The following is a 24,078-nucleotide window of genomic DNA, read 5'->3' as shown; positions in this document are numbered from 1 at the left end:
TCTTTGGTTTGTGTGGCAGTGCTTGCCGTGTGCTGTTCTCAGGGTTGGGATGAAAAGCTTGTTTTTACAGACCTGCAGAGCAGGGGAAGCCCCAGCTGTGCTGTGTTCTGGCTGATCAGGGGTGTTGCCTTTGCTGTATCACAACTTCATTGTGCTGGGGTGAAGAAGGGTGCAGCTGGTGGAAGCTGAAGCGCCTGTAGCTCAATATCCTGTTACTGCTGGTGACAAAGTGTGAGAACAGGACAAGCCTGTGGTGGATCTCCAGCCCCTAAGGAAGAGTGACTGATGCACAGTTTGCTGACTTGCTGTAAACAGAAGTCCCGTGACAAATACTCTGAGCCTAGTTTCTAGTGTGTGCCTGATGAAAGGAGTATTTTGGGAGTAGGTTGTGTGGTGTTTGTACTGCGAGTGTGTTAAGCTGGAAGAAACTTGAACAGCCAAGGACCCACTCTCACGATTTCTGACAACTGTGAGAAGTGTGCAGAGCCCTGCACAGGGTACTCCTGCACTGCAGCTGTAAGAAATCTATGTCACTTACCAAGGAGACAGATGTAGCTACGTACTTTGAAGATGTTTCCCTCATTTTAAAAGATCTCTGGATTTTAGAAGGAGAAAGAGGGACTACTAAATACTATCTTTGTGCTTGTTACAACAGAAATGTCTAACCTAAAAAGATGCTTGAGCTGCAGCCTGGGATTCCTGTTCCTGTCCAAGCCCTTTCTCTGGCTGTACCATGCAGTGTTGGGAAGTTGTTTGGACTGTGTTTGAAGGAAAACATCTCCATCACCACTTAACTGGATCGTTAGGAATCCTGAGAATCTATTGTTTGTCACTGCACGTGCTTGTTGCCAGTAATAGTAATATGGCAGTCAGATGTCAGTTCCACACTCAGTCTGGGATTCATTCTCTGTCTCTTGTTTTTCTGTGTAATTTTTCCCTTTTTCTTTTTTCTCTTTTTTCCTTTTCTTTTTTCTTTAAACTAGTAATGCAAACTCAGTTGCCTCATTAATTGGAGCCTGTTTGACTGAGATGAGTACACAGATGAAAGGTAGTCCTGTTAAACTCCTGGAATACTTCAGGGCAAAGCAGTAGGAACAGGATACAGCTCTGAAAAACTTGTTACTACGGGTGTTGCCCTTTGAGGGGATCTTGGCAGTCTTTCATCTTTGCCCTTTCTTAGTAAGTTGATGTGCAGTGTTGTAGATGACAGATACCCAGTTAATATTAAATGCTCAAAAAGTGACAGTAGAGATGGCAAAAAAGTTTTTTCTTGTTTTTCCTTAGTTGACAAAATGGGCTAAGGGTCTTAGAGTGAGCTGAGCATTGCATGAGGTAATTATGGGTTATTCTGAAAGGAAAATTACTGTAGTGAAACTGCAGAGCTGAATAACCCTAAGATCTGGGTTTGGGAGTAAGCATTTTTGTGGGTACCCCGGTACAAAAAGTAGGAGAAAACATGTGAAACTTGTTTTTGATAATGCTTCCCAACTCCATCCCCCTGCACTGGAACATTAGAACAGAACATTAGACTGAGAGACAGTGGCTGGCAAAGACACAGATACAGAGGTGACAGCGTGGAGCGAGGTTCTGCACTAATGGGATTTCTGCTCAGCATGTGGCGATAAGAGGAGAAAGATGAACACATTGGTATTTGCCTCAAGTGAGCCAGCAAAGTAATGCAGCCAAGAGAAGGGAGAGTTGTCCCAGGATGCAGCAGCATTCTGAATTATGTTTAAAGTCTGTTTGAGATGTGTTCCAGATGAGGGTGTGCTTCTGGATGGTCAGAAGTGCACATTCAAATTGAAGCTGATGATTGAAGCAGGAGGCAAAAAGATCAAGAAAATGTAGCGTCTGTCATGAGAGAAGCTTCAGATTTTGTTTGCTGACTTCTAAAGAAATGCAAATGTTGGAATTTTCCAGGGGAAAAAAAATCATGAAATGCTGTACATTGCAGAATGCTTGATTTCACTTTTTAAATAGTATTACTTCCTGGAATAGTTACATGACAAAATTTGATACTGATCATAGTGATTATTGTCACTTGCTTATATTTCTTCCATGTTTCATTCCAAAACTGTAAGGTGATCAGTGCTATCCGCTTGTTTTCTGAAGACTGTGCTCTGCTGGAAGGAGCAGCGTGGTGGGAAGGATTGCGTTTTTCAGAAGCTGTTGAGTTGTGTACAGCATTTTTGTGTGTGTTATGGTGATGGATCACCAGCTACAACCAAAGCCTTACTGCATCCCTGGGTCAGGACTTACAGCTTCACTTCGCATCAGTGAGAATAGTGTGGAGTGCCAACTCTGCAGGAATACTGTAAACCTGCTCTTCATTTAATTGTGTCTCTTTAATGGCTTTGAAAGAGAAAGAAACCCTGTTCCTCTTGAATGTTCCTCAGTTTGAGGATGGTTGGCTGACCTGTTTTTGCTAGCAGTGTGTTTCCCTGCCAAGTTTCTCTGTGGATTTATTTAAACATGTGGACTAAACTGATAGCTTGATGAAGTGATATTTGGTCATGCAGCTGCCAATAACTTTGTTTAGAAGTCCTGTGAAAAAGGGAGCAGGTTTCCAGGTATGTTTGCAGGTTTTCACTCAGATTTGCATTTTGCAGAGCTCTTTGTCCCCTGAAAGTTCCATCTCTAAGTCTTAAACATACCTGGTTCAGAAGAATACCCCGTGGATAGCTGCTCCTCATGATTTCCTCATGTTCTGTGGTGAATTAAAGCTGGTATGACAGTAAAATAAACTAATCCTTCCTTCCAGGCAGTTTTGAGTCTGGGCAGCGCAAGCCCTTCCTAGTAAGAGCTGGAGAGAGCTTGACTTGGTCCCTGATTAAACTCCCTGTTGTTCCAAGGCTGTTCCTTCCCCACCAGCCCCCACTTGTCTGACACCCAGCTCATGGGGACAGAGCCAGCACTGAGTGAAGCGAAGCCTTGTGTGGTTTCAGAGCACATGTTCCATAAGCCTCTGTTTCACAGCTGCTGTTACAGTAGAGATTTCTCTTACCTTCAGATAGAAAGAAATGAATTAATTTACAGAACAGAGCAGCATCTTCATTTGGCTCATCCAGAAGCTGAATATGTTCAGGGAAGAATACGGGGGGGCGTGTGGGGGTGGGTGCAGGGAGGATGACAACTACTAGAGCTATACAATCATGAGCAGCTCCAGAGAAGGAAATTGAAGTCTCTGTGCCTCTGCTGTGGTTTATTGTTGGTAAGTGAATTTAAAAGAGAAACTAGTGAGATGTGATCCTTTATCTTGAATTTTGATTTGTCTGCTTCTCGAGCTCGACTCAGGAGTACAGCACCATGTCCTGTCATGTGGCTGTTGGGAACCTGGGCCGTGTGAGGCTGCTCCAAGTGCTCAGTGTGTGTGTTCCTTTGCAGCTGCCCTGGGAGTGCAGCAGCCCTCGCTGCTGGGAGCCTCTCCAACCATCTACACCCAGCAGACGGCGCTGGCAGCGGCGGGTCTGACCACACAGACCCCCACCAACTACCAGCTCACCCAAACAGCTGCTCTCCAGCAACAGGCTGCGGCTGCAGCAGCTGCCCTGCAGCAGGTAAGCACAGATCAACAGCAAACACTCCGGGATAGTGTAAACCAGAGGCTTTGGAAAGCTAAAGTACCCGGGAGAAAAGGAGAATGGGAAATGGGGAACACTGCAGTGCAAACCAGTTTAAACAACAGTGGGATTGTGGGTTTAGAGCTACCAATAGTTGTATTAGTCTGTGAAGGGGGGAATTTTGGCTATGCAGGTGCTGACTTTCAGCTATGGAAAGCCTTTTGGGAGAAGGAGTTTTGCTGCATCTAAACTGAGATCTCAAGTATCTTCCATCACTATATATATCCTCAGTAGCATTTTGCATGATTTCATACTTTGCCCTAGATACTGCCTAAGTGTCAGGCTTAACAGAAATTGCAGACTTTAGCTAGAAAGAGGACATCAGAGTCCCCTCTAAAGGCTCAGAGTATTTGTTATGAAAATTATGCATGTTGGCAGTTATTAGTTATGTTTTGTATTAGAGTTGTTAATTGTTAATAGTTTCTAAAACTTGCTAAGCAGATAACTTGTGTTTGGTATTATTGAGGTGATAATACTCCTGTTTATGAGATATTTTGCTTTTATCTGTTTCAGCAATATTCACAACCTCAGCAGACTCTCTATAGTGTACAGCAACAGGTTTGTCTGATTCTTACTGTGTACATCACAAATAACTTTAAAAATAATGTTGGTTGTGTGTCTTGTAGGATTTGTCTCTGAAAGCATCCTCGTATGGGAAGTTGTTAAAGAAACTTAAGTAATATTTTTTGTAGTAAAAGAGAACTTGAAGTTCATAAACTTGGAAAGACCTATCCAGAATGGAAACCTGCCTACCTTCATGCAAAAAGGAATTTAAAAAAATACGTTCTATTCCATGTGTACATGTTACCTGCTTAACTTTCCTCTAAACAGGGCCGTGTATTTTAACTGCTGGAAAGATGCTGTCCAGAAAACGTTCCTTTTTACATTTTGGGTTTTTTTTATGGTCTTCAAACTTAACAGGATTTTGCAAAAGAATGAAAGGACATTGAAATTATAGGCCTAAGCGTCTTCAGCTGCCAAAACTTTTTTTGGTATTGCTATTAACTTTGACTTCCAAAAAATCTAGCATTTCTGCTCGCTGAATAAACCTGGATTATACAGTTTTAAAATTAACCCCATGAGCACAGTTTATGCATATGCAAACTGCTGAAATGACCAAACCCCAAAGGACTATTAACTGACTCAGGTTAAGCAAAAACTCTTACTTGTACAGAGGAGGTAAAATTGTACAATTTCCTTAAACATATAAAATTAATTTATAACTTTATTTATTTTAAGTTGCAGCAACCTCAGCAGACCCTTTTAACTCAGGTTAGTTTGGTTTTATTGTTTGGTCTTCATCCCCAAACACAGATAATGGAAGAGTGCAAATTTGTGACATCTTGGGTACTTTAAACTGTAAAATGAACTAATATGAATGGACATTTTATTGGTACAGGTTTATTTTATCCAGATGTTAAAATATGCATAGCCTTGGTTTCAAAAATTAATAGCAGCCACTTTTCCTTAATCTTGAAGGGAATATGTTTGTTGATTATATTTTAAAATTTTTTTTTGTTTGAACTTCAAGTGTCCAGTTGTTCTGCACTTAGGTAACCTACAGGGAAAATCTTTCTCTTCTTTGTGAAGGAATTTAACTTTTTTGTGTTAACAGTATGTATATAGAGAGGTTTAAAAAGAATTTTGCTGAGCTTGCTGGGTTTAAAACATGCAGCCATTTAAACAGACTGTAAGTTGCTCTGGTTCTGTTTGACTTGAACTTTTAAACTGGCTATAAAAAAATGTCAAAATAGTTGACTTGATTTCATTATCTTACTGTGTTCTGCTTTTCTAAGAAGGCAGGCACTGGAACTCATGAGTCGGGGAAGGGCTGATTTAACACTATGGTTGGGATGGAAATGCAGAATGATCTCTGAGTGTGTATTCCTGGCAAAGTCAGGAATTCATCTCCTCTTCAGGCCCACCGTATGGGTTGCCTGTAAACAATGATGCAGTCTTCATGTCTTTTTTTCTGGACAGTGTGCATATTTTGGGGAGAGAAGGATAAACAAAGCCAGTCTTCATTCAAAGTAGGAAAAACGTTATCTTGAAAAAAAACAAACAAAAAAACAAGCCAACGACCCAACAAAAAAACCCAAAAACCTTCCACCTTCTGAAAATCTCCATTCAGAATAATTTTGTAGAGTCCTTCTAAACTCCTGTGTCCATGGCTAGAGGGCCTGTTCCTCGTGGGTGCAGGATTTCTGAGTTGCTGTGTTTGTTGCAGCCAGCGGTCGCGCTCCCGACCAGCCTGAGCCTGTCGACGCCGCAGCCCGCGGCCCAGATCACTGTGTCCTACCCAGCTCCCCGCTCCAGCCAGCAGCAGACACAGCCACAGAAGCAGCGTGTCTTCACTGGGGTGGTCACTAAACTGCATGATACTTTTGGCTTTGTGGATGAAGATGTCTTTTTCCAGCTTAGGTAAGCTGTACATACTTGCCTGCAGCACTCTGACACCCTCGCTAAATCAAAGGTTTAGAAGATTGCACTCTAATTCTGGGACTCCACTGATGTGCCAGTAGTGGGTGTGTTGTTTTCGTTGCAACAATGAAAGTCAGATGGGCAGAGAGGTTCAGAGGTGCTGGGTCTGGGTTACTTCACATCAGTTTTTGAATTTTTTTAATACAAACACCAGAGCTGGGAGACTCCTCCTTTTAGTAAGGAAACTGCAGAATTTGTGGACGATTAAAGGCATAAAACTTGCTACCTGCCTGTCTTAACTCAGTACTGTTTGGGGAACTTTTGCTTTTGGGCCAAAGACAGGGAATTATTAACTTCTGCTGAATTTGGGGGTAGATGCTCTTCCAATAAACTTTTTTTAATAAACTTTGTCTACTTTCTCCCAGCTTTAAATATAACCTGCAAATGTAAAACTAGCTAAATAAGGCTCTCACAGTATGTTTTCTGTAATGTTTGCAGTGCTGTTAAGGGAAAGACACCTCAGGTGGGTGACAGAGTTTTGGTAGAAGCTACTTACAATCCTAACATGCCATTCAAATGGAATGCACAAAGGGTACAGACACTTCCAAATCAGGTACGTGGGGTTACCCAGGGTCACCTGCAGTGACTGACTCTGGTTTAAGCTCGCTCACGACTCGTCTCTGTTGTGCTGCCAGAACCAGACCCAAGCCCAGCCGCTGCTGAAGACACCCCCGGCCGTCCTTCAGCCTATTGCACAGCAGACATTCGGGGTCCAGGCTCAGCCACAGCCACAGTCCCTGCTGCAGGCACAGATATCAGCAGCTTCCATCACACCTCTGCTGCAGACACAGCCTCAGCCACTGCTGCAGCAGCCACAGCAGAAAGGTGCTCCTCCGATGCACACGTTTTGTGGGGGTGGCTCTGGTGCTTCGTGTGTGGTGGTTGGTTGTTAGTCAGAAGGCTGAAATAGTATGGAGGGGACTCTGTAAAATTTTCAGATTGAATATGTCTTCTGCAGCTGTGTGCAAGGCACATCAGGAATCACCCGGTTAGTGAAATCTCTGTGGACTCCTGCTCATGTTAAGATTTCATAACCTGACAGCAAAGTCAAATGTAATTTTTGTTCATTCACAGTTGAAAGTATTAATAGCAGTGTAGTCCTTCAGCATCTTCTGCAGTGTTCAGCAAAATCAGTTTTCACACAGTTGTAGTGTTAAAACTACTATTTCTTTGTTTATTTATTTCAGTTAGCCAGGTTGGCATTTGAGAGAAGAAACTGCCTAACATGGCAAACCTCAAACAAAAGTGGTTGTGGGGTCTCTTGAACTTTGAGTAGCTGAGGAATCAGAAATAGAATTGACTATAAGATAATATTAAGACCTGTCTTACCCACAGTAAAAGCAAGGGTAGAAGATCCTAAGCTGTCACCTAAGCAGAATTGTTTTGGATAAATGCTTTCTATAGTCTAATTAGTCCTGATTGTTCATTAGTGTTTAGTAGCGTTTGCTCCTTTTAAATAAGTTGTTCAAATGTCTTAAGACAGCAAAAATATGTGCTTAGGGATTGATGTAGCAGTATAATATATGGATTTAGGAATAACTTTCCAGGATGCCAGTTGTTTTTACCAATGAATAGCCTCAAAAATAAATAAGATTTAGGTTTTCTTCAGTTCATTGAGTAAGTAGAATATGTCTTAATTTACTTTTCCAAGAAAAGGCTTAGCTATTTACTGTGATAGCTTCTGTGTGCTTAGGTTATATTAGCTTCCATCTTAAGAAGATGCCTTTAAACCAATGTCACTTACTAAAGTCTCAGTTTGCAGCAGTGAAGAAAAGCTTGAGTCTTTTGAGCTTTTTCGGGTGGGTATTAATAATTAGACTTATTTGACTCTAGAGTTAGTTTAGAATATGTACACAAGTGCAACAGGTATAAAGCAGCTACATTTGCAAAGTGTAGATTGTTCTGTACTGATCCTGTACATTTTTGTTTCAGGTGGTTTGTTACAGCCCCCAGTTCGTCTGGTTTCACAGCCTCAACCAGCTCGAAGACTTGACCCCCCATCCCGATTTTCTGGGAGGAATGACCGAGGAGGAGACCCAATGCCAAACCGGAAAGATGACAGGAGGTGTGTAGACCAGACTGTGCTCAAAGCATTCCATAAAGACCTGTCCTCACCATAGCTGAGTGGCTTCAGAGTGAGCCAGTGAGACACACAAGAGGCTTTCTGTCAGATACTAGGGAAGAGTTCTTGCCTGTCTGAAATGAAGGGATTCTGTAATCAATGGCTCTTGTAGAGAGACTGTACTGAAACTTCTCTCCTTTTTGTGAGCCACCTCTGACAGGTCTGGCTCCCCTTGTGCTAGAAACCATTCTGTGTTACCAGCGTGTGAAACTCCTTGTCTCTTGTGTGCGTTTTTTAAGTCGTGAGAGAGAGCGAGAGCGCCGCAGGTCCCGGGAGAGATCCCCCCAGAGGAAGCGCTCCAGGGAGAGGTCGCCCCGGCGGGAGAGGGAAAGGTCCCCTCGGAGACCCCGGCGTGTCGTCCCTCGCTACACGGTCCAGTTCTCCAAGTTCTCCTTGGACTGGTATGTTCCGAGTGCCAAATGTTTACCCACATCTCCTTTAATCGTGGGCACAGATCGCTGGGAGCTGTGTCAGCACATGTGGGTAGTGGGAGGTAAATGATGGATTTGACTTTAAAGAAAGATCAGATATGTGATGGCTGAGAACCTTGTTGGATAAACTTGTTTGAGGTTCTGTGTTTTTTTTTAATGTTCTTGCGAAATAGCTTTATAACACTATTTAATAAATATTGCCTAACACGCAGTCACCTTAATTGGAAGAGTGTTGAGTAGTTACTTGTTTTTAAATTTAATCCATGACACTCTTAACTTCAATATAGTGCTTTTCAGATTTTTCATATGCAGTATCAAATATACAGTGGTTGTTTCTGCAGTTATTACACCCCTAGTTATGTGCTTTGTTAATAGTTGCTTTATTGCTGTGTCTTCCAACCAATGCTGTTTGTTCCAGCCGGAGCTGTGATATGATGGAGCTGAGGAGGCGCTACCAGAACTTGTACATCCCAAGTGATTTCTTTGATGCTCAGTTCACATGGGTGGATGCTTTTCCTATGTCTAGACCATTTCAACTGGGAAACTACTGTAATTTCTACGTAATGCACAGAGAAGTGGATCCTATAGATAAGAACGCGGCTGTCCTTGATCCACCCGATGCTGATCACCTGTACAGTGCCAAGGTTTGTACGGGGCTCTGCTGCTGTGGCTGTTCACCAGAAATGCTTTTGATCAACAGGGTGCAAAAGGGAGTACAACTGTACTGAAAATATCCTGCAGCTCTTTGAACAAAACACGGCATTTTAAACTTTTCAGTAAAAACCTGGTATGTCAAGCTTGAAGAATCCCAGCTAAAATTCAGTTTGTTGGTTCTAAATTTTGTGTTTACTGAGGGCTCTTCCATTTTCTGCACCCAGTAGCAGTGATCTGATTATAGGAAAGAAAGCCAACTCCTGGAAGATCTCTGAATGATTTCTTAGACAATGCATTCTGAATAGTTAATGGAGCCCTTTTTTTTTCCCTTTAAGTGTACTTTCTGGTCAGTTTGTGTTACTCTCTTTAGTGGTACTTCCTTTCTTCCCCTCCTTCCCTCCTTTCCTTCTCCCTTCTTCTCAGTATTTATTGCTTTCTTTAAAGTAGATTGAGATTATCTGAATGTCAAAATACATCGAGGGCTGTAACCATGTATAAAAGACCCCAGTATCAAAACTTTTTCCTAAAACCTGTTCCATTCAGAATACCTTTCATGAAAATAGGTCTGAGGTGTCTGGGTCAATCTGTTTAAGAAGTATTACATGTTATAGATAGGTTTAGATACAACTGCCTTTAACCTCTGTATTTCTGAAAGACTTAACTTACTTCCTTTCTGTGTAGAAAAACTTTAAAGCCATATCCCAAGTAACAGACATACTGTTTTTTCAATCTAATTGTGCAGAGCAAGAGTTGTCTTCCAGAAGGTTAAGCTTCAAAATATAGTCAGTAACTGAGAAAGAGCATCCTAGTCCATCATATAACCTGCTTGGGGTACAAAGCAACCTTGTTAGGTTTTGCTCGGTGTGTTCGCAAGTTGTGGTCATTGTTTACCAAGGCTGATGTGATTTCACCACAGGTGATGCTGATGGCCAGTCCCAGCATGGAGGATCTCTATCACAAGTCCTGTGCTCTGGCTGAAGATCCCCAAGAACTTCGGGATGGATTTCAGCATCCTGCTAGACTTGTAAAGGTAAATATGCTTCAATGCCAGACACTTTTGGCAATGAAGGTTGGTTATAGAGCTTTACAGCATTTGACAATGAGAGAGGAGCTTATAGGCAGCTGACTGATGGCTTCATCGTTTCTCTAAAGAGACCTAGTTTATATGTCATTCTTTTTCCAGTTTAGAGGAGCTTCGTATTACTGCTTTGTTCAACTTAATTAAACTCAAACAATTAACTTTTTTGGCTGTTTTTTACAAGCACTTAGTTGTTCTTGAAGGGCTCAGCTGTGAAGAGAATACACATGAAGCAACACTTAAGCAACCCTTGTGTTAAGTGAAACTTAACCATTGTTGAACTGAACAACCTGTAAGTGCTGTGGTGTTTCAGGAACACAGACTTGTTTTCCACTTAAATTCTATCTTCTAGCAAGTGGGAATACTTCAGTTTACAGATACAATGCTCTTGTGGTCTCAGCTTTTGTAGGGTTTTTTTTATCACTTTTAAGCAGGCACATCCATAAATGTGTATCCGAATTAAAACACCATTTTAAGTAGTATCTGTCTTTTGTGTTAGAAAGCTTTTAGTTGCAAAGGATCAAGCCTGTACCAATAAATGAACCTGATGGAAAATCTTGAAAGCAAGAATGAGTGATGATGTTTTAAACCTATTCCATTGCTGAAAAAATCTGTGGAAAAAAATAACTGAACTCTTTCTTGACTGATTTTCATTTTCAGATTTCAAAATAATGTGACGGTTTACTCACGGATTTCAGTGTGTGTGTGCTATGAAATATTCTTTGCACTTTGGGAAAATGACTTTTTACCCCTGGCAGGGGAACATTCAGAAGACTCTTTTTGTCTAGTTTTTAGTGGGTATGAAAGGCAAAGATGAAGCTATGGCTATTGGAGGACACTGGTCCCCATCACTGGATGGACCTGACCCAGAAAAGGACCCCTCGGTGCTGATAAAGACGGCTATTCGTTGTTGCAAGGCTCTGACAGGGATTGACTTAAGTGTGTGCACGCAATGGTAAGTACTGCACTGCAAAGCCAAGGGCATGTAGAAATACTTGTCTGTTACCAGGAGTTAAAAAAAAAAAAAAGAAAAAGAAAAAAAAGCTGGGAAAACCTTTTTTCTTTGTCAGCTGCTCTTGGTAGTTCAGGTAAACTACTCAAAGGATGTTTCTGTTTGGTAATAAGCTTGATTGGTGCCAACTGTGCTGATTACTGCATTAAGAACTAATTAAAAATCCTGGATTTATTTTGACATGTTATATTGTAATTTTTTTAATGAATGTGCATTGAAAATATTTTTCATTTTGTACATAGCTGGAGAGGATCGTCAAGAGAACTTCATTTCATTGTTCTTTTGTTATAAATAAATAGCCGCTCGTTACACAGCCATATTTTCTCTTGATGAGTTTCTGTCCTGTGTTAACACTCATTTTAGTTGTACTAATACCAGGAAATTCTATTGTATGCTAAATTTAAAGTGCCTCAACAACTTCTATTTGCACATAAAACCTACATGTGCTAAACAACAAGTTGTACAAAAAGCATTTTGTTGGTTTTCCTCCTTTTCAGTTGCAATCCCTTTTTACAAGTGTGCCAAAAGAGAAAATATGGCTTCCATAATTTTTTTCTTTAGATAAACTTCCAAGGTCTTGCAGCAAAGTTTCTTTACTTGATGTGCTACAAGTGATCTAGGCTCTTTAAAATGTATTGTAGAATTTTTTTTCCAACATGCTTCTTCCCTTGCAACAGGTACCGTTTTGCAGAGATTCGCTACCATCGCCCTGAGGAGACCCACAAGGGGCGTACGGTTCCAGCTCATGTGGAGACAGTGGTTTTATTTTTCCCGGATGTTTGGCATTGCCTTCCCACCCGCTCAGAGTGGGAAACCCTCTCCCGAGGATACAAGCAGCAGCTGGTCGAGAAGCTTCAGGGTGAACGCAAGGAGGCTGATGGAGAACAGGCACTGAACGCTAATCCCTTTTTCTATTTCTGCTTCTCACAGGCACAGGAACACAGGCACAAAATGCACACCACATGCTACACCACACACATACACAGGAGGAACATAACTGGTAACAATGACTGGTAAACCAGCTTTCAGCAGTGTAGTGAATGTTGGTTTTTATTTTTATTTCAGCTAGTTCACTAACTTTAAATGTGTGTGCTGATATCACAAGCGGAATTAAATTGTGCTTACGATGCGCAGAACATTTTTGATTGTAGACGTAGTTGCTGGAATCTGGGACCAGTTTTTGAGTGAGATGCAGTTTATGAATAGCTGTCTTTAAACATTTTGCCATTTTCTAAAATTTCTAAATTCTCTCTTGTGGCCAGTTCTAATTGTGATATTTGAAACTGAACAAGCACTAGTCTGAAACATCTGAATTTCAGGCCATGTGGCTGATCAGCATCTTGGAATAAGGGAAGGTCTGACTGAACCAAGAGTAATTTGGGGGATTTAAAAAGCTGGGGGAAGATCACACACTGTGTGGTTACTGGAGACCAGCAGTGTCTGTGTAACCCCAATATTCTTTGTGGTGTTGCTTATCACCCTTTTGTGTTCCACAGATCTGGCTTGTATTGGCTGAGTGGCACTGTGATCATTTATAAAGTGGTAGAATGTGTGTGTGAACTTGTCGAAATAATAACTTTAGGAGAAGACTGTCTGAAACAGTTGTGACCTTGCACAGATCAGCAACAGAATTTAAAAAATAACTGAAATGCTTTCAAGCTTTCTGAATGATAATTTCTAAATTTTATTTGTCAGGATGAAGAGGAAAAGGATGATGGGGAAGCTAAGGAGATCTCTACGCCTACGCACTGGTCTAAACTGGATCCAAAAACAATGAAGGTAACAAACACTTCTTAAAATTTGATTCCATGGTACATTTTCACTTCTAAGACATGACCTGAAATACAACTGTACCTGTAACCAAGAAAAAAAACTTCAGTAGTGTTTTATCTTTGCTGATTTTATAGGTACTAGGTGTGTATGCAAGAATGACTCCTGATTTTAATTAGTGAATACAGCTAATTGAATATGTTCTGAACTTCTGAACTTTGTACAATTAAAGGATATCATGTATGATACCTTAACTGAAAAAAGGAAGTTCTGCAGTAATCAGCCAGATTACTGCTTGCATTAAAAAATGTAGGGTCTAATATACTGTGAAGTTCATTTAAAAAAGCAGTAATCGTACAAAAATGTATGTCAGGAGACATAATAAAAAGTTTCCTCAAAAGGAATAATAAAGTATTTTACTGTAGTAAAATCCTTTCCCTGCCTCTGAGAAAGATTCCTCAGAAAGGAGTTCTTGGAGGAAAACATCACTTTAAATGTAATATGTTTCTCGTATCAGTAAATATTAGTGTTTTTCAGGACATATTTAAAAAATACAGTTGACTTTTCAGTGCTGTTAATTTTTACTTTACTTTCTCTGCTAATCACATGTTTTGTAATGTCACTGCTTGATATTTCTCAGGTAAATGACCTTCGCAAGGAGTTAGAGAGTCGAACCCTGAGCTCTAAGGGACTGAAATCTCAGCTCATTGCTCGACTGACAAAGCAGCTCAAAGTAGAGGAACAAAAAGAAGAGCAAAAGGAGCTGGAGAAGTCTGAGAAAGAAGAGGAAGAGGAGGAGGATAGGAAATCTGAAGATGACAAAGAGGTTAGGATTTGGACATACTTGGTTTAGGTCTTCTTAAGTACACATAAAATATTATATTAAAAATTGGTATAAATATATATGAGTAAAAAAAGTACAGGAATTTGTATGTGTTGAATGTACTTAGTTGTGCTGGGATTTTGTAGTTCTTGGATAACTGCACTGGGAACTCTTGCTGTAACTTGAGCTGTTGAATTGGAAAAAAGTCTTGGCCAGTTTGAATTTCTTTATATCAGCCCTGTCCCCTGAAATGTGCAACTGCACTTAGGGTGTCTAAATTAATGTTAGACCTTAAATGTAAGGAAAAATAAATCCCAGACTCCTGAGAAAAACCACACTCAAGAACAAGTGAACAGACTTGACAAGATCTTTACTTCTTAAACCTACATGAAAAGCAGCTGCTTAGTTGTACTGGCTTCTGTGCCTCAAACAGTCCAGCTTCTTCACGTGGCTGATGGTTTGCTTGGGTTTGTTTTCCTTTATTAGGAAGCTTTAATTTTTGTTTTTGGATAAGCTTGCTGTGTGCTGAAGTTTGTCAGTTTGGCACTTGGTAGCTGCAGTACGACTTAGTCTGTTTGCTGTTCCACAAGGATAAACAAGATCTGTGCAGTAAGGCCAAAGCTCAACCACAGAGAAGGGGCAGAAGTGTCTGCAGAGTGTTGTGAAGTAGTTGCTTTTAAACTGCCTTTTTGTGTGTTACCTGCTGAGCAATATGGGCTGATGGGAAAGGTTCTATCTCTGAAAACCTTGCTGAGGGAGCAAGGGCCACATGCTTGCTAATTCTGTCAGCTGCTACTGCCTTCTCCCACAGCTTGGATGTGTTTCATCCAGCTTGGGGTTTCTTGCTTTCTTTAACACTGGAGGGAAGCTTCGATAGTGCTGGCTTTTTAAAAAGCACGAACTCTGCTGTGACTGTTTGCTGTGTTCAGGAGACTTCAGTGTTTCTCTCTTGCCATCAGTAAGCTGGTGGCATTTTACCTTTTGTATTCTCCTGTTTCATTTGGATCAGTGGTATCTGTAGAGATTGCATTTCCCATAATTGAGAGTTGAGTAAATTGTCATCTGGTGCCTGTTAAAGCTGTGTTGAGTGTCTTTGGGGGGATGGTGTATGAAGCTTTTCTCTTCCCGTGCAAGGAATCAACAGCTTGCTGTGCAGTACAGCTCTGTAATGTCCAGGCTGAACCTTCAGCTTTGGAATATGCTGTGTAATGCGGTTTTGCCCCCTGCCAGGAAGAGGAGAGGAAACGCCAGGAAGAGCTGGAACGTCAGCGGCGGGAGAGGCGCTACATCCTGCCCGACGAGCCGGCCATCATCGTGCACCCCAACTGGGCAGCCAAGAGCGGCAAGTTCGACTGCAGCATCATGTCCCTCAGTGTCCTCCTGGACTACAGATTAGAGGATAATAAAGAGCACTCCTTTGAGGTAACTCAGCTCCTTACAGTCAACCGTTCTTGTTTCTTTGCAGTGTTTTAAATTGTAAAAGTTTCTGAGGGCGTGGCAGAATAAAACTAAAGTGAGTTTAGTTTCTTTGTGCAAAACCCGGTCTTTGGTGCGTGGCTTACAATAGCAGTGCAGTCGCTGCCTGATATCCAAAAGGAAGGCAAAGTTTTTCAGACATGGAATGGAGTTTGTAAGAAATATGACATTACATAAAATTCTGACATGGTGAAAGTTGCTAAGATGGCACCTCGTAGCTGTTTTGTCAAAAATACAGACATTTTTAATACGTGTTTTAAAACTTCTTGTCAGTTCTCTTTTCATTCTTTTTTTTATGTGCAGGTGTCATTGTTTGCAGAACTCTTCAATGAAATGCTTCAGAGAGATTTTGGTGTCAGAATTTACAAAGCACTGATTTCTCTCCCAGAGAGAGAGGACAAAAAAGACAAAAAAAGCAAAAAAGATGAGAGAAAAGAAAAAAAAGAAGAAAAAGATGATGAAACGGATGAACCAAAGCCTAAGAGAAGAAAATCTGGAGATGATAAAGATAAAAAAGAAGACAGAGATGAAAAGAAGGTCTGCAGTTGGCTCATATCTATCCTGTCTGGATCAATCCTAAACTGTTTCTATTTGAATTTTACATTATTGCTTTCAAAAACTCAGCTCTTGTAGTGTTAGTTAATTGAATTGACGTCTTGTTCTATTTGAATATTCTTCAATCATATTCGGTAATATGAAAGTTTTAGAGGTATATTGGGAGCATTTTAACATTCAGCTGTATCCCACAGATTTATATCTGTGTTCTTAAGTGACTAATCAAACAAATGCAAGTTTTGGATGACTGGCAGTGAGGTTTTTTATTTGGCTGGTTTTTGATGCTGACCAGATACATTTTTTGGAACTTTTGTTACAGAGGGAAGATAAAAGGAAAGATGATTCTAAAGATGAAGAAGAAACTGAAGATGACAATAATCAAGAAGAATATGATCCGATGGAGGCAGAGGATGCTGAAGACGAAGATGAAGGTATCTTGAACTATGAATTTTGTGACTCTCAGAAACTTTGTTTTTATTGCCACTGATTATGTTCTTTGAAGCTGGAGACACACTGGAAGTAGACAATTGAAAATTGCATTATTAGACTAATTCTGTTTTAGTAACTCGGACAAGTTCCACATCAGATGTAAGTACCTTTGTGCAAGGCATTGTGTGAACACAGTTGATGTGAAGTAGCTGTGGTGCTCTGAGTGAGGCATGCATATAGAAGTGGTTTTATTTTTTTCAGAATGCAGACCACTCGCAACTCCCATTGAAGTCAGTAGGAGATGTGAGTATTCAGCACCTCTGAAAAACCAAGCCACTTTTACGTGCCTAACTTCCTACTCCTCAGTTCTGGAATGTCATCCTGGCTTTGCTAGGACAGAGTGTAGTGTGGGGTGCTGTTTGGGTGGAGTTGTGTTTGCCTGAAGAAATAGGGGAAGGGTCTGAAGAGCTCTCCTGTCTCCAGGGAGCTGCAATAGCCCATGTAAGACATCGTGTGTGCTTTTTGGTTTGTACTTTGGGGTAGTTGCTCTTCTGTGGAGAGTCTTTGCTAGAGATGTGGGTTTGAACTATGTAGGTACTGCAGTCCTAGCATTTGCAGTTGTATTTTTGGCAGAGTACTGCACCAGCCTTAAAAAATTGGTGCTGAGCTGTGGTTTCCAAAATAACTCCGATTTGCTTATAACCTGTCTGGGAGAGTGCCCTGGGTTTTTGTGTTCTGTACAAGTTCTACTGCTTCCCATAATCTGTCCTTGTGCCATTCCCAGTCAGAGTTGCTGAGAAACTCCAACAAGCCATGGAGGTGCAGGAGAAGGCGGTTGGTTCTCAGTGAAGGGTCAGTAAAATTAGCCAAGTGTTGTGATACGCAGTTTTTTCCAAAGTTTTCCTCACAAAAAAGGTGAGCTTAAAGCCGAACTTGGCATGTGATTCTCTGACCCAAGACTTGCACATAAGGTACAGAGCTGCATGTCATAATCCATCCCAGCAGTTGTCACATCCCTCTTTCTCTCTCCCAGTTTAGTTTTACTGTACTGTCCACTATGAAACAAAAACCCTGCCATTTCTCATTCACATCTAAGAACTGATGTGATCTGTAACTTCCTGGAGAATCTAACTCATAGGGACAGTAATGTCTCACTCTGACGTGAGTACAAACACATGCTTTTAATGAGATAGTTTTGGGGGGTTCATCTTATAAAATATTTGAGGGTAAATAATACTGAGTTTGGAATAACCATGGCTGAGTGCAGGCTCTGCCAAGCCTCATTAGGGAGAATTGAGGTAATTTTCTGCACACCACTTAAGTAGATGGTGATGTTGGCAGAACTCACTTTGGCCTCGTTAGCATTTGTTTCAGCTCTTCCATCCTGTGTGTGAAAGAAACACAGGGGGAAAAATTATAAATGGCTTATGTTACAATGAGACTAGAGAAAAAAGAGGATTTAACAGGGCTCACTTCAATGCCTTTTTTATTCAATTATTTTTCAGGGAAATACATTTCAGATGTTTGGGGGGGTTATATGGACTTTTTTAGTGGCCACATGTGTTTTGAGGTGATGGTTACATAACCATTTGCTGTGGGTATGTTGAATTTTCCTTCTGTTTTCCAGACCGGGATGAAGAGGAACTGAACAAACGGGAGGACAGAAGAGAGGGCAATAGGCACTGTAAAGAGAGGGCATCTAAAGATAAAGTAATGAACACCTTTCTTAACAACTTTCTAGGCCTTGTTAGATGTGTCTTAATTACAGCTTAGCTTGATTTTTACTGTAAGACCTGTTTTTCACTTTGGAAACAGCTGTTCAGTAAATGATTAAGGGGAAAAGGGACATTTCCTATTGTATAATTTTATTACAGATGAACATGAACAAAAGGAAAGTTTCTCCCAGATATTCCTATCTATTGTGCTATATTTCTTTTAAATATTTGAAAGATTACCAGTTATAAATAGTTGGGTTATATGTGATCTGAGTAGGTAAATGCTCGTAATATTAATTACTGGACAGAAAGCAATGATAAAATGAACAGAGAAATAACTTGTTAACTGAGAAGTTTATGTATTTTTTAGTAGATGATGAGGAAATGATATTTTAACTGCCTAATGATCCCATAATGGATTTTCTGTAGGAGAAAGACAAGACCCAGATGGTGACAGTTAACAGGGATCTCCTGATGGCTTTTGTTTACTTTGACCAAAGTCACTGTGGATACCTGCTGGAGAAGGACATGGAGGAGATCCTGTACACCCTTGGACTGCACCTGTCCCGCGCTCAGGTCTTGTATGGCACGGGAACACTGAAAATGTTACAGCAGTATTGTTAGGGGGGCAGATGCAGTTCAGCTTCTGGAGGCTTTGCTTACATACTTGATCTCTGATGTTTATGTAGCCACCCCATATTTACACTGAAATACTAGTTTAATCTTTGTAAACTGTCTCAGAGTGAAAAGGGGAAGTTTGCAGCTCTCAGTATGCCCATATTGTCTATGTAGCTTTTGTCTCAAAATCCTGTTTCGTCTTTGCCTTGTTTGCATTTTAAGCCCCAGTATATTAAGTTCAAAAAGCTGTGCAGTTTCTCTAAGTTTTCCAAGTTAGAACATTCTTGTTTAAGTAAATATGATGCCTGTGTATTGTGTAACACTTATTTCTTTCCATGGCTGTGTTGTAGGTCAAGAAGCTGCTTAATAAAGTAGTGCTTCGGGAATCTTGCTTTTACAGAAGACTGACAGATACTTCTAAAGATGAAGAAAACCAAGAACAGTCTGAAGAGCTACAGGAAGATATGTTAGGTGGTATATTTTTTTTTTTTATGCCACAACTTCCAGAGAATTATTTCTGTGTGAATAGTTAGAGTTCTGAGGTTCTTGCTTTCTTGCAGAAAATAATTGAGCCAGTTTGGAAAAGTAAATCTTTGGCATTTCATAAATTACAGTATTTTTGGCTTCCAAGATATCTTGTTGCATCTCTAGGATAAATGCTAATCTCATGGAACAGGAAGGAGGGCAGAGGTTAATGTTGAATTTCGATGAACAGCATTTCTCATTGTCAGTTTTGCAGTCAGGAGGATCAGAACTGTAGAACAGAGCCTGAGTCTTGAAGACAAATTACTGGAGAAAAGAGGCACAGAATGGTGTCATGGAAGAGGATGCTTTTTTGTAGGGGGAGTTGGGATAAAGGGGAAGGACAGAAATGTGAGGGATAGACCAGCAAACCTGAGTCTGTATTTATTCTTCTAGAATTTATTCTTTTAAGAAGTTTTGAGATGGGCCACTAGAACTGCAGAGATGGTTTAGTGACTGTTTCCTGACTCAATCCAACGCAGGGAACCGGTTGCTGCTGCCGTCCCCTGCCGTGAAGCAGGAGGCCAAGGCCGTGGAGGAGAACGTGGGGCTCATCGTGTACAACGGGGCCATGGTGGACGTGGGGAGCCTCCTGCAGAAGCTGGAGAAGAGCGAGAGGGTTCGAGCAGAGATCGAGCAGAAGCTGCAGCTGCTGGAGGAGAAAACAGGTGGGGCTGTACTGGGAAGGCAGTGCTGACAGAGACACTGAGGCTTTCTGAGGGGAGAAATTAATTGCAGTGATATCTGTGATCTAAATTGTACTTATTTGCCTGCCTGTCAGTTTTCTTTTTCCCAAAGGCTCTTAACTTGCACACCGTTGTTGAGTACCATTCTTGTCATGCTGAAATGCTTTCATTTCTTTTATTTGAGACTTCTAAATGCAGTGAGAATTAAATATTATCAAATGGTAATGCAATGCAGTTCTTAATGTTCTTTAAAAATTACTATTGTGATGTTGGCACATAAATAGAATATTAAGATGCAAAGTCACAGCATCGGAAGTGACTTGACTTTCTTGTTTATTCCCTTCCTAAGATGAGGATGAGAAAACTATACTACAGCTGGAGAACTCTAACAAAAGTCTATCTGGAGAGCTCAAAGAAGTAAAAAAGGACCTTGGCCAACTGCAAGAAAATTTGAAGATCTCAGATGATAAAAAATTGCAATTTGAGGGTCAGCTGAATAAGACAATCAAAAATTTAGCTACTGTTATGGATGAAATACAGAGTGTTCTTAAACAGGTTAGAGTTGTTTAATTCCGTTTTTTATTATTGTATCCAAACTTCTGTTGACTAAACAGTTGGAACAGAAACTTCAAAATAAAAACAAAATTTGACATGAATTCAGGGCAGTAGGATCTTAACTTATATGTGGAAGAAGCTCAATGTGATATCAGTTTTTTAAAGATAAAAAATTAAATGTGGGTTTTTTCTCAGCTTGCAACACATGTTCCTGACTGAGATGTTTTTAAAAATGCATAAATATTAATGTAAATCTCAAACCATTTCACTGTTTTCCTGTTCTGATCTTGTCCATCCCCAACAGCCCAAATCTGCTCCTGTTTGATTGGTGAGCAGTACTTTGTCAGGGCAGAATTCAAATATTTCAATATATGAGAGTATCTCAGTAAAATGAGTTTAAAGCAAACCACATAACACTGCAGAGCATTTCTGCCTCTCAGTTGGTTGTATCTAAACTGAGTTGGATACCAGTTCAGAGTCTTTAAAGGTGACAGCAAACAGTGTCTGTCTCGCCCTGCTTTACAGCTCACAGGAGAAATATCACTTCCACAACTCATGTCACCCTCTCCCGACTTTTCTTTTCAAGGATATGGTGAAGAACGAAGATAAAGATCAGAAATCCAAAGAAAATGGAGCAAACGTATGATAAACTGCTGCTTTCGAGAAGAATGGTGTTACATAATGTAATATAAATCATGATACCAGAATGTATGGGAAGTGATGCATGTTTGATTTTAGTAGTATAAATATCCTAGTTCCAAAAGATGTATAAAGTTTTATGAATGTGAGTGTCTGCTCCTGAAGATTGCTTGTAATTCTTAGCATTCAATTTGAGACACTCCTCGAGTGAAAATAATTTTGCATTGCAAAAAGTTTTAGGATGAACTTTGTTATAGTTTTAACCCTAATAAAGTTCATCAACGTTAATGAATAGTAGCAAGTATTTAATTACCAAATGTTTTTCATTGAAGTCTAGTGAAATCAAAATTTTCATTATTTATAGACTTGCCATTTTTAGGTTTTTGTCTTTATTTCGGTCTAATTAGTCTTTTTAAATTCAAATATAAATCACAAAATAGCATGCTGCTTAATTTTACAAGTAAAGATTTTTTTTTTAAAAAAAAGCTTCTTGGATTTTTTTTTTGTTTTCACTTGTCACAACTTTTTTTTTCCCTTCCAAATATAACTTTCTTCCCCAAAGCTGCTTGTATTAAAGCCTCATAATATACAGTAGTTCAGATGAGTTAAGAAAGCAATAGAAACCTGCCAAAATACTGGTAGGATTGTGAGATTTATATGAAAATACATGGGTCTGTTTTAAATGTATGTCATTTGTGTTCATTAAATTGTTCTTCTTTTTGGATTAATAGATATACTCCTTTTTAATTACAAATGCAGTGTATTAAGATGTATGGTTGGGTACCAGGCCAGTAGATGTCAGAATAATGCCTCACATGGAGAAAAAGCTGCCAGTGGAGACCACCTTGGATTAAATTTGGACTTGTTTCTTGATGTGTGTAATTGCTGCAAAGGCTTGAGTCCAACCAAAGAATGGATGCCCAGTAGCAGTGCTGCATGTTGTAATTACAGAGGAGCGGGACACGGCTGGGGGTGGAAATGGGTGAGGGCCTTTCTTTGTGCTCACAGGTCTGTGAGACTGACACTTAAAACTTCCTGTAACATGGTTGTCAAAGGCAGCCTACTCACCCAATGTCAAATAGGAGCAGTTGTTTTTGGTGCAACTTCCAGGAAAATTAACGGGTTTGAAGGTTGGAACGGAAGTGTTTTCTTACAGAAATGGTTAATTTTAGCAGATCTTTTCTTTTTGAGCCTAGATGTCCTAGGTTACTAAATACCTGTTAGGAGAGTCCAAGTGCCATAATATGTATGAATAACCTACATGGAAACTCATGTAGCTTTAATGAGATACACATTAAAATGCCTGAATTTATGTTCAAAAGAGTCTAAGCTGGTGCTTTTATCACTTACCTTTCTTGGCTCTTTTGGAGCTAGACAAGTGAAATATCTTTTCATTAAAGTAACGTGCATAAGCTCATTCATCTCAGCTGAGTCACTGTACAATACCTGAACTGTTCACACGTAGGAAATATTATAAAAACACTAATTGTTGTATATAAGTATACAGAAAATGCATGCTTTAAGAATTGGGAGATAACATCTCAGTGATTGAATGAGGATGAGGATTGAATTTATCTTCTGAAAAGCATTATCTGTGGTGTACAGATGGTGTTAACAAATTCTTTTGTAATCAAATTCTATTTTTCACCTTTACCTTTGTACAGATTGTTGACAGCATGTTTAATTTGGACGTTGAGCACCATTTATTTAAAAGGATTTGAAAGAATTGCATTTGAAATACTTTGTTCATGATTTTCAGCAGTACGTGGTCAACGTACAGGAAAAGGAGTCCAGAATTCAAGAGAACATCATTTTAGGCACACTGAAACATCTGAAATATTGTGTTGGGGTATTTCTACCTCCAGCTGCTGAGCTGAAAGCAGTTGTTACAACAGGTAGGCCTGATCTGATGTTTCAGTGAGGGGCCCTGTGAGACAGTTGCTACAGTGATACAGATTTTTACAATATATTTAACAAAAAAGGTATTTGTTAGAATGACTGTAATCTTTCTCTATATTGCTTTGATGTAATAGTGTTTCAGATACTATGTACAGACTGCGTTTATGCTGGAAAGGAAATTAAATGGATAAAGAATAAAGAAAAAAAAAGGAAAAGTTTTACAACCTAAGCAGAGCCTGCCCAGTCTCCTGAAGCACAAATAATCAAGGAAGAACAGGCACCTCTACAGCCTGTGTGAGCTGCTGGACCAAACAGCACAAGGTTCTTTCTGTATATGACCCACACTGATGCTGTGCATTAGCTACAGCTTCCTGGTAATATTCCCAGAAATGTAACTCAGTCTTAAGAAAATTGAGTAGAGTGTCATTAAGGGGGGTTTGGAGAAGCAGTCTTTTGTCATCTTTGACTTACAAAGTTTTTGCATTTCATGTCCACACTTCCCACCTCGTGGTCTTTTGTTATGTACCAGTTGATGGCAAAAGGCTGGTAAAAGTGAGCCTGAGCTGGGTCTTACTCTGCCTCAGCATCCCATTTGTTTGGACTTTTTAAACCCTCACAGATACACTGCAGAAAGGAGGAAATCCCGGCCTGCTTTGTTCTGTAGAGAAAGCCCTGCTACAGCAGGCCTGTAAATGGAGCCTGATCTCTGGTTGTAGATGATTTCCCTCCCTTCTCTGTTTTCTCCAATAAGGGCAAATGAATGAGCTGAAGCCTTACAAAGTGATACCCAGCCCAGTGGATGTCTGTGGCTGAGGCTGGGAAGAAAGCTCCAGGTGATGCGTGTGCGTGCCAACTGATGTAGAAAAAAAGAGGCTCTCTGAGCCCCTTTGCTGTTGCTGGGACAGTGAAAAGGCACAAATCTGTAGTTCCCTTGCTGCACAGCAGCAGTGGCAAGTGGACCAACAGGGAATTTCTGCCAGGTTTCTGTGGGGG

At 40.3% G+C, this 24,078-nt stretch overlaps 1 protein-coding gene and 1 non-coding gene across 5 annotated transcripts in view; both read left to right on the top strand.

Annotated features, from left to right (window-relative positions):
• Positions 1–22,507, top strand: part of CCAR1 (cell division cycle and apoptosis regulator 1) — a 28,883-nt gene extending 6,376 nt beyond the window's left edge. Inside the window, exons 3-26 of one of the 4 annotated variants that reach the window (XM_027693088.1) lie at positions 3,385–3,557; positions 4,134–4,178; positions 4,866–4,892; positions 5,848–6,041; positions 6,540–6,654; positions 6,737–6,926; positions 8,034–8,166; positions 8,463–8,624; positions 9,073–9,298; positions 10,225–10,338; positions 11,175–11,341; positions 12,076–12,286; positions 13,094–13,177; positions 13,809–13,994; positions 15,222–15,413; positions 15,771–16,004; positions 16,342–16,453; positions 16,713–16,754; positions 18,079–18,161; positions 18,596–18,742; positions 19,135–19,255; positions 19,789–19,974; positions 20,342–20,547; positions 21,134–22,507. In XM_027693088.1, the coding sequence (XP_027548889.1) occupies positions 3,385–3,557; positions 4,134–4,178; positions 4,866–4,892; positions 5,848–6,041; positions 6,540–6,654; positions 6,737–6,926; positions 8,034–8,166; positions 8,463–8,624; positions 9,073–9,298; positions 10,225–10,338; positions 11,175–11,341; positions 12,076–12,286; positions 13,094–13,177; positions 13,809–13,994; positions 15,222–15,413; positions 15,771–16,004; positions 16,342–16,453; positions 16,713–16,754; positions 18,079–18,161; positions 18,596–18,742; positions 19,135–19,255; positions 19,789–19,974; positions 20,342–20,547; positions 21,134–21,193 (3,410 nt within the window). In that variant the 3' untranslated portion in view covers positions 21,194–22,507. Of the gene's footprint in view, positions 1–3,384; positions 3,558–4,133; positions 4,179–4,859; positions 4,893–5,847; positions 6,042–6,539; positions 6,655–6,736; positions 6,927–8,033; positions 8,167–8,462; positions 8,625–9,072; positions 9,299–10,224; positions 10,339–11,174; positions 11,342–12,075; positions 12,287–13,093; positions 13,178–13,808; positions 13,995–15,221; positions 15,414–15,770; positions 16,005–16,341; positions 16,454–16,712; positions 16,755–18,078; positions 18,162–18,595; positions 18,743–19,134; positions 19,256–19,788; positions 19,975–20,341; positions 20,548–21,133 lie in introns of all 4 variants that reach the window. The other 3 variants (XM_027693087.1, XM_027693089.1, XM_027693090.1) reach the window with 3 other exon arrangements.
• Positions 10,958–11,021, top strand: LOC113972241. The gene has a single exon (XR_003535819.1). It is a non-coding gene; the product is annotated as a small nucleolar RNA SNORD98 (small nucleolar RNA).
• Positions 22,508–24,078: the final 1,571 nt, after the last annotated feature.

This window comes from Neopelma chrysocephalum, unplaced genomic scaffold, assembly GCF_003984885.1.
Source record: "Neopelma chrysocephalum unplaced genomic scaffold, ASM398488v2 Primary Assembly neopelma1_89, whole genome shotgun sequence".
NCBI lineage: Eukaryota > Metazoa > Chordata > Aves > Passeriformes > Pipridae > Neopelma > Neopelma chrysocephalum.
This window is presented reverse-complemented; position numbering and strand designations above follow the sequence as displayed.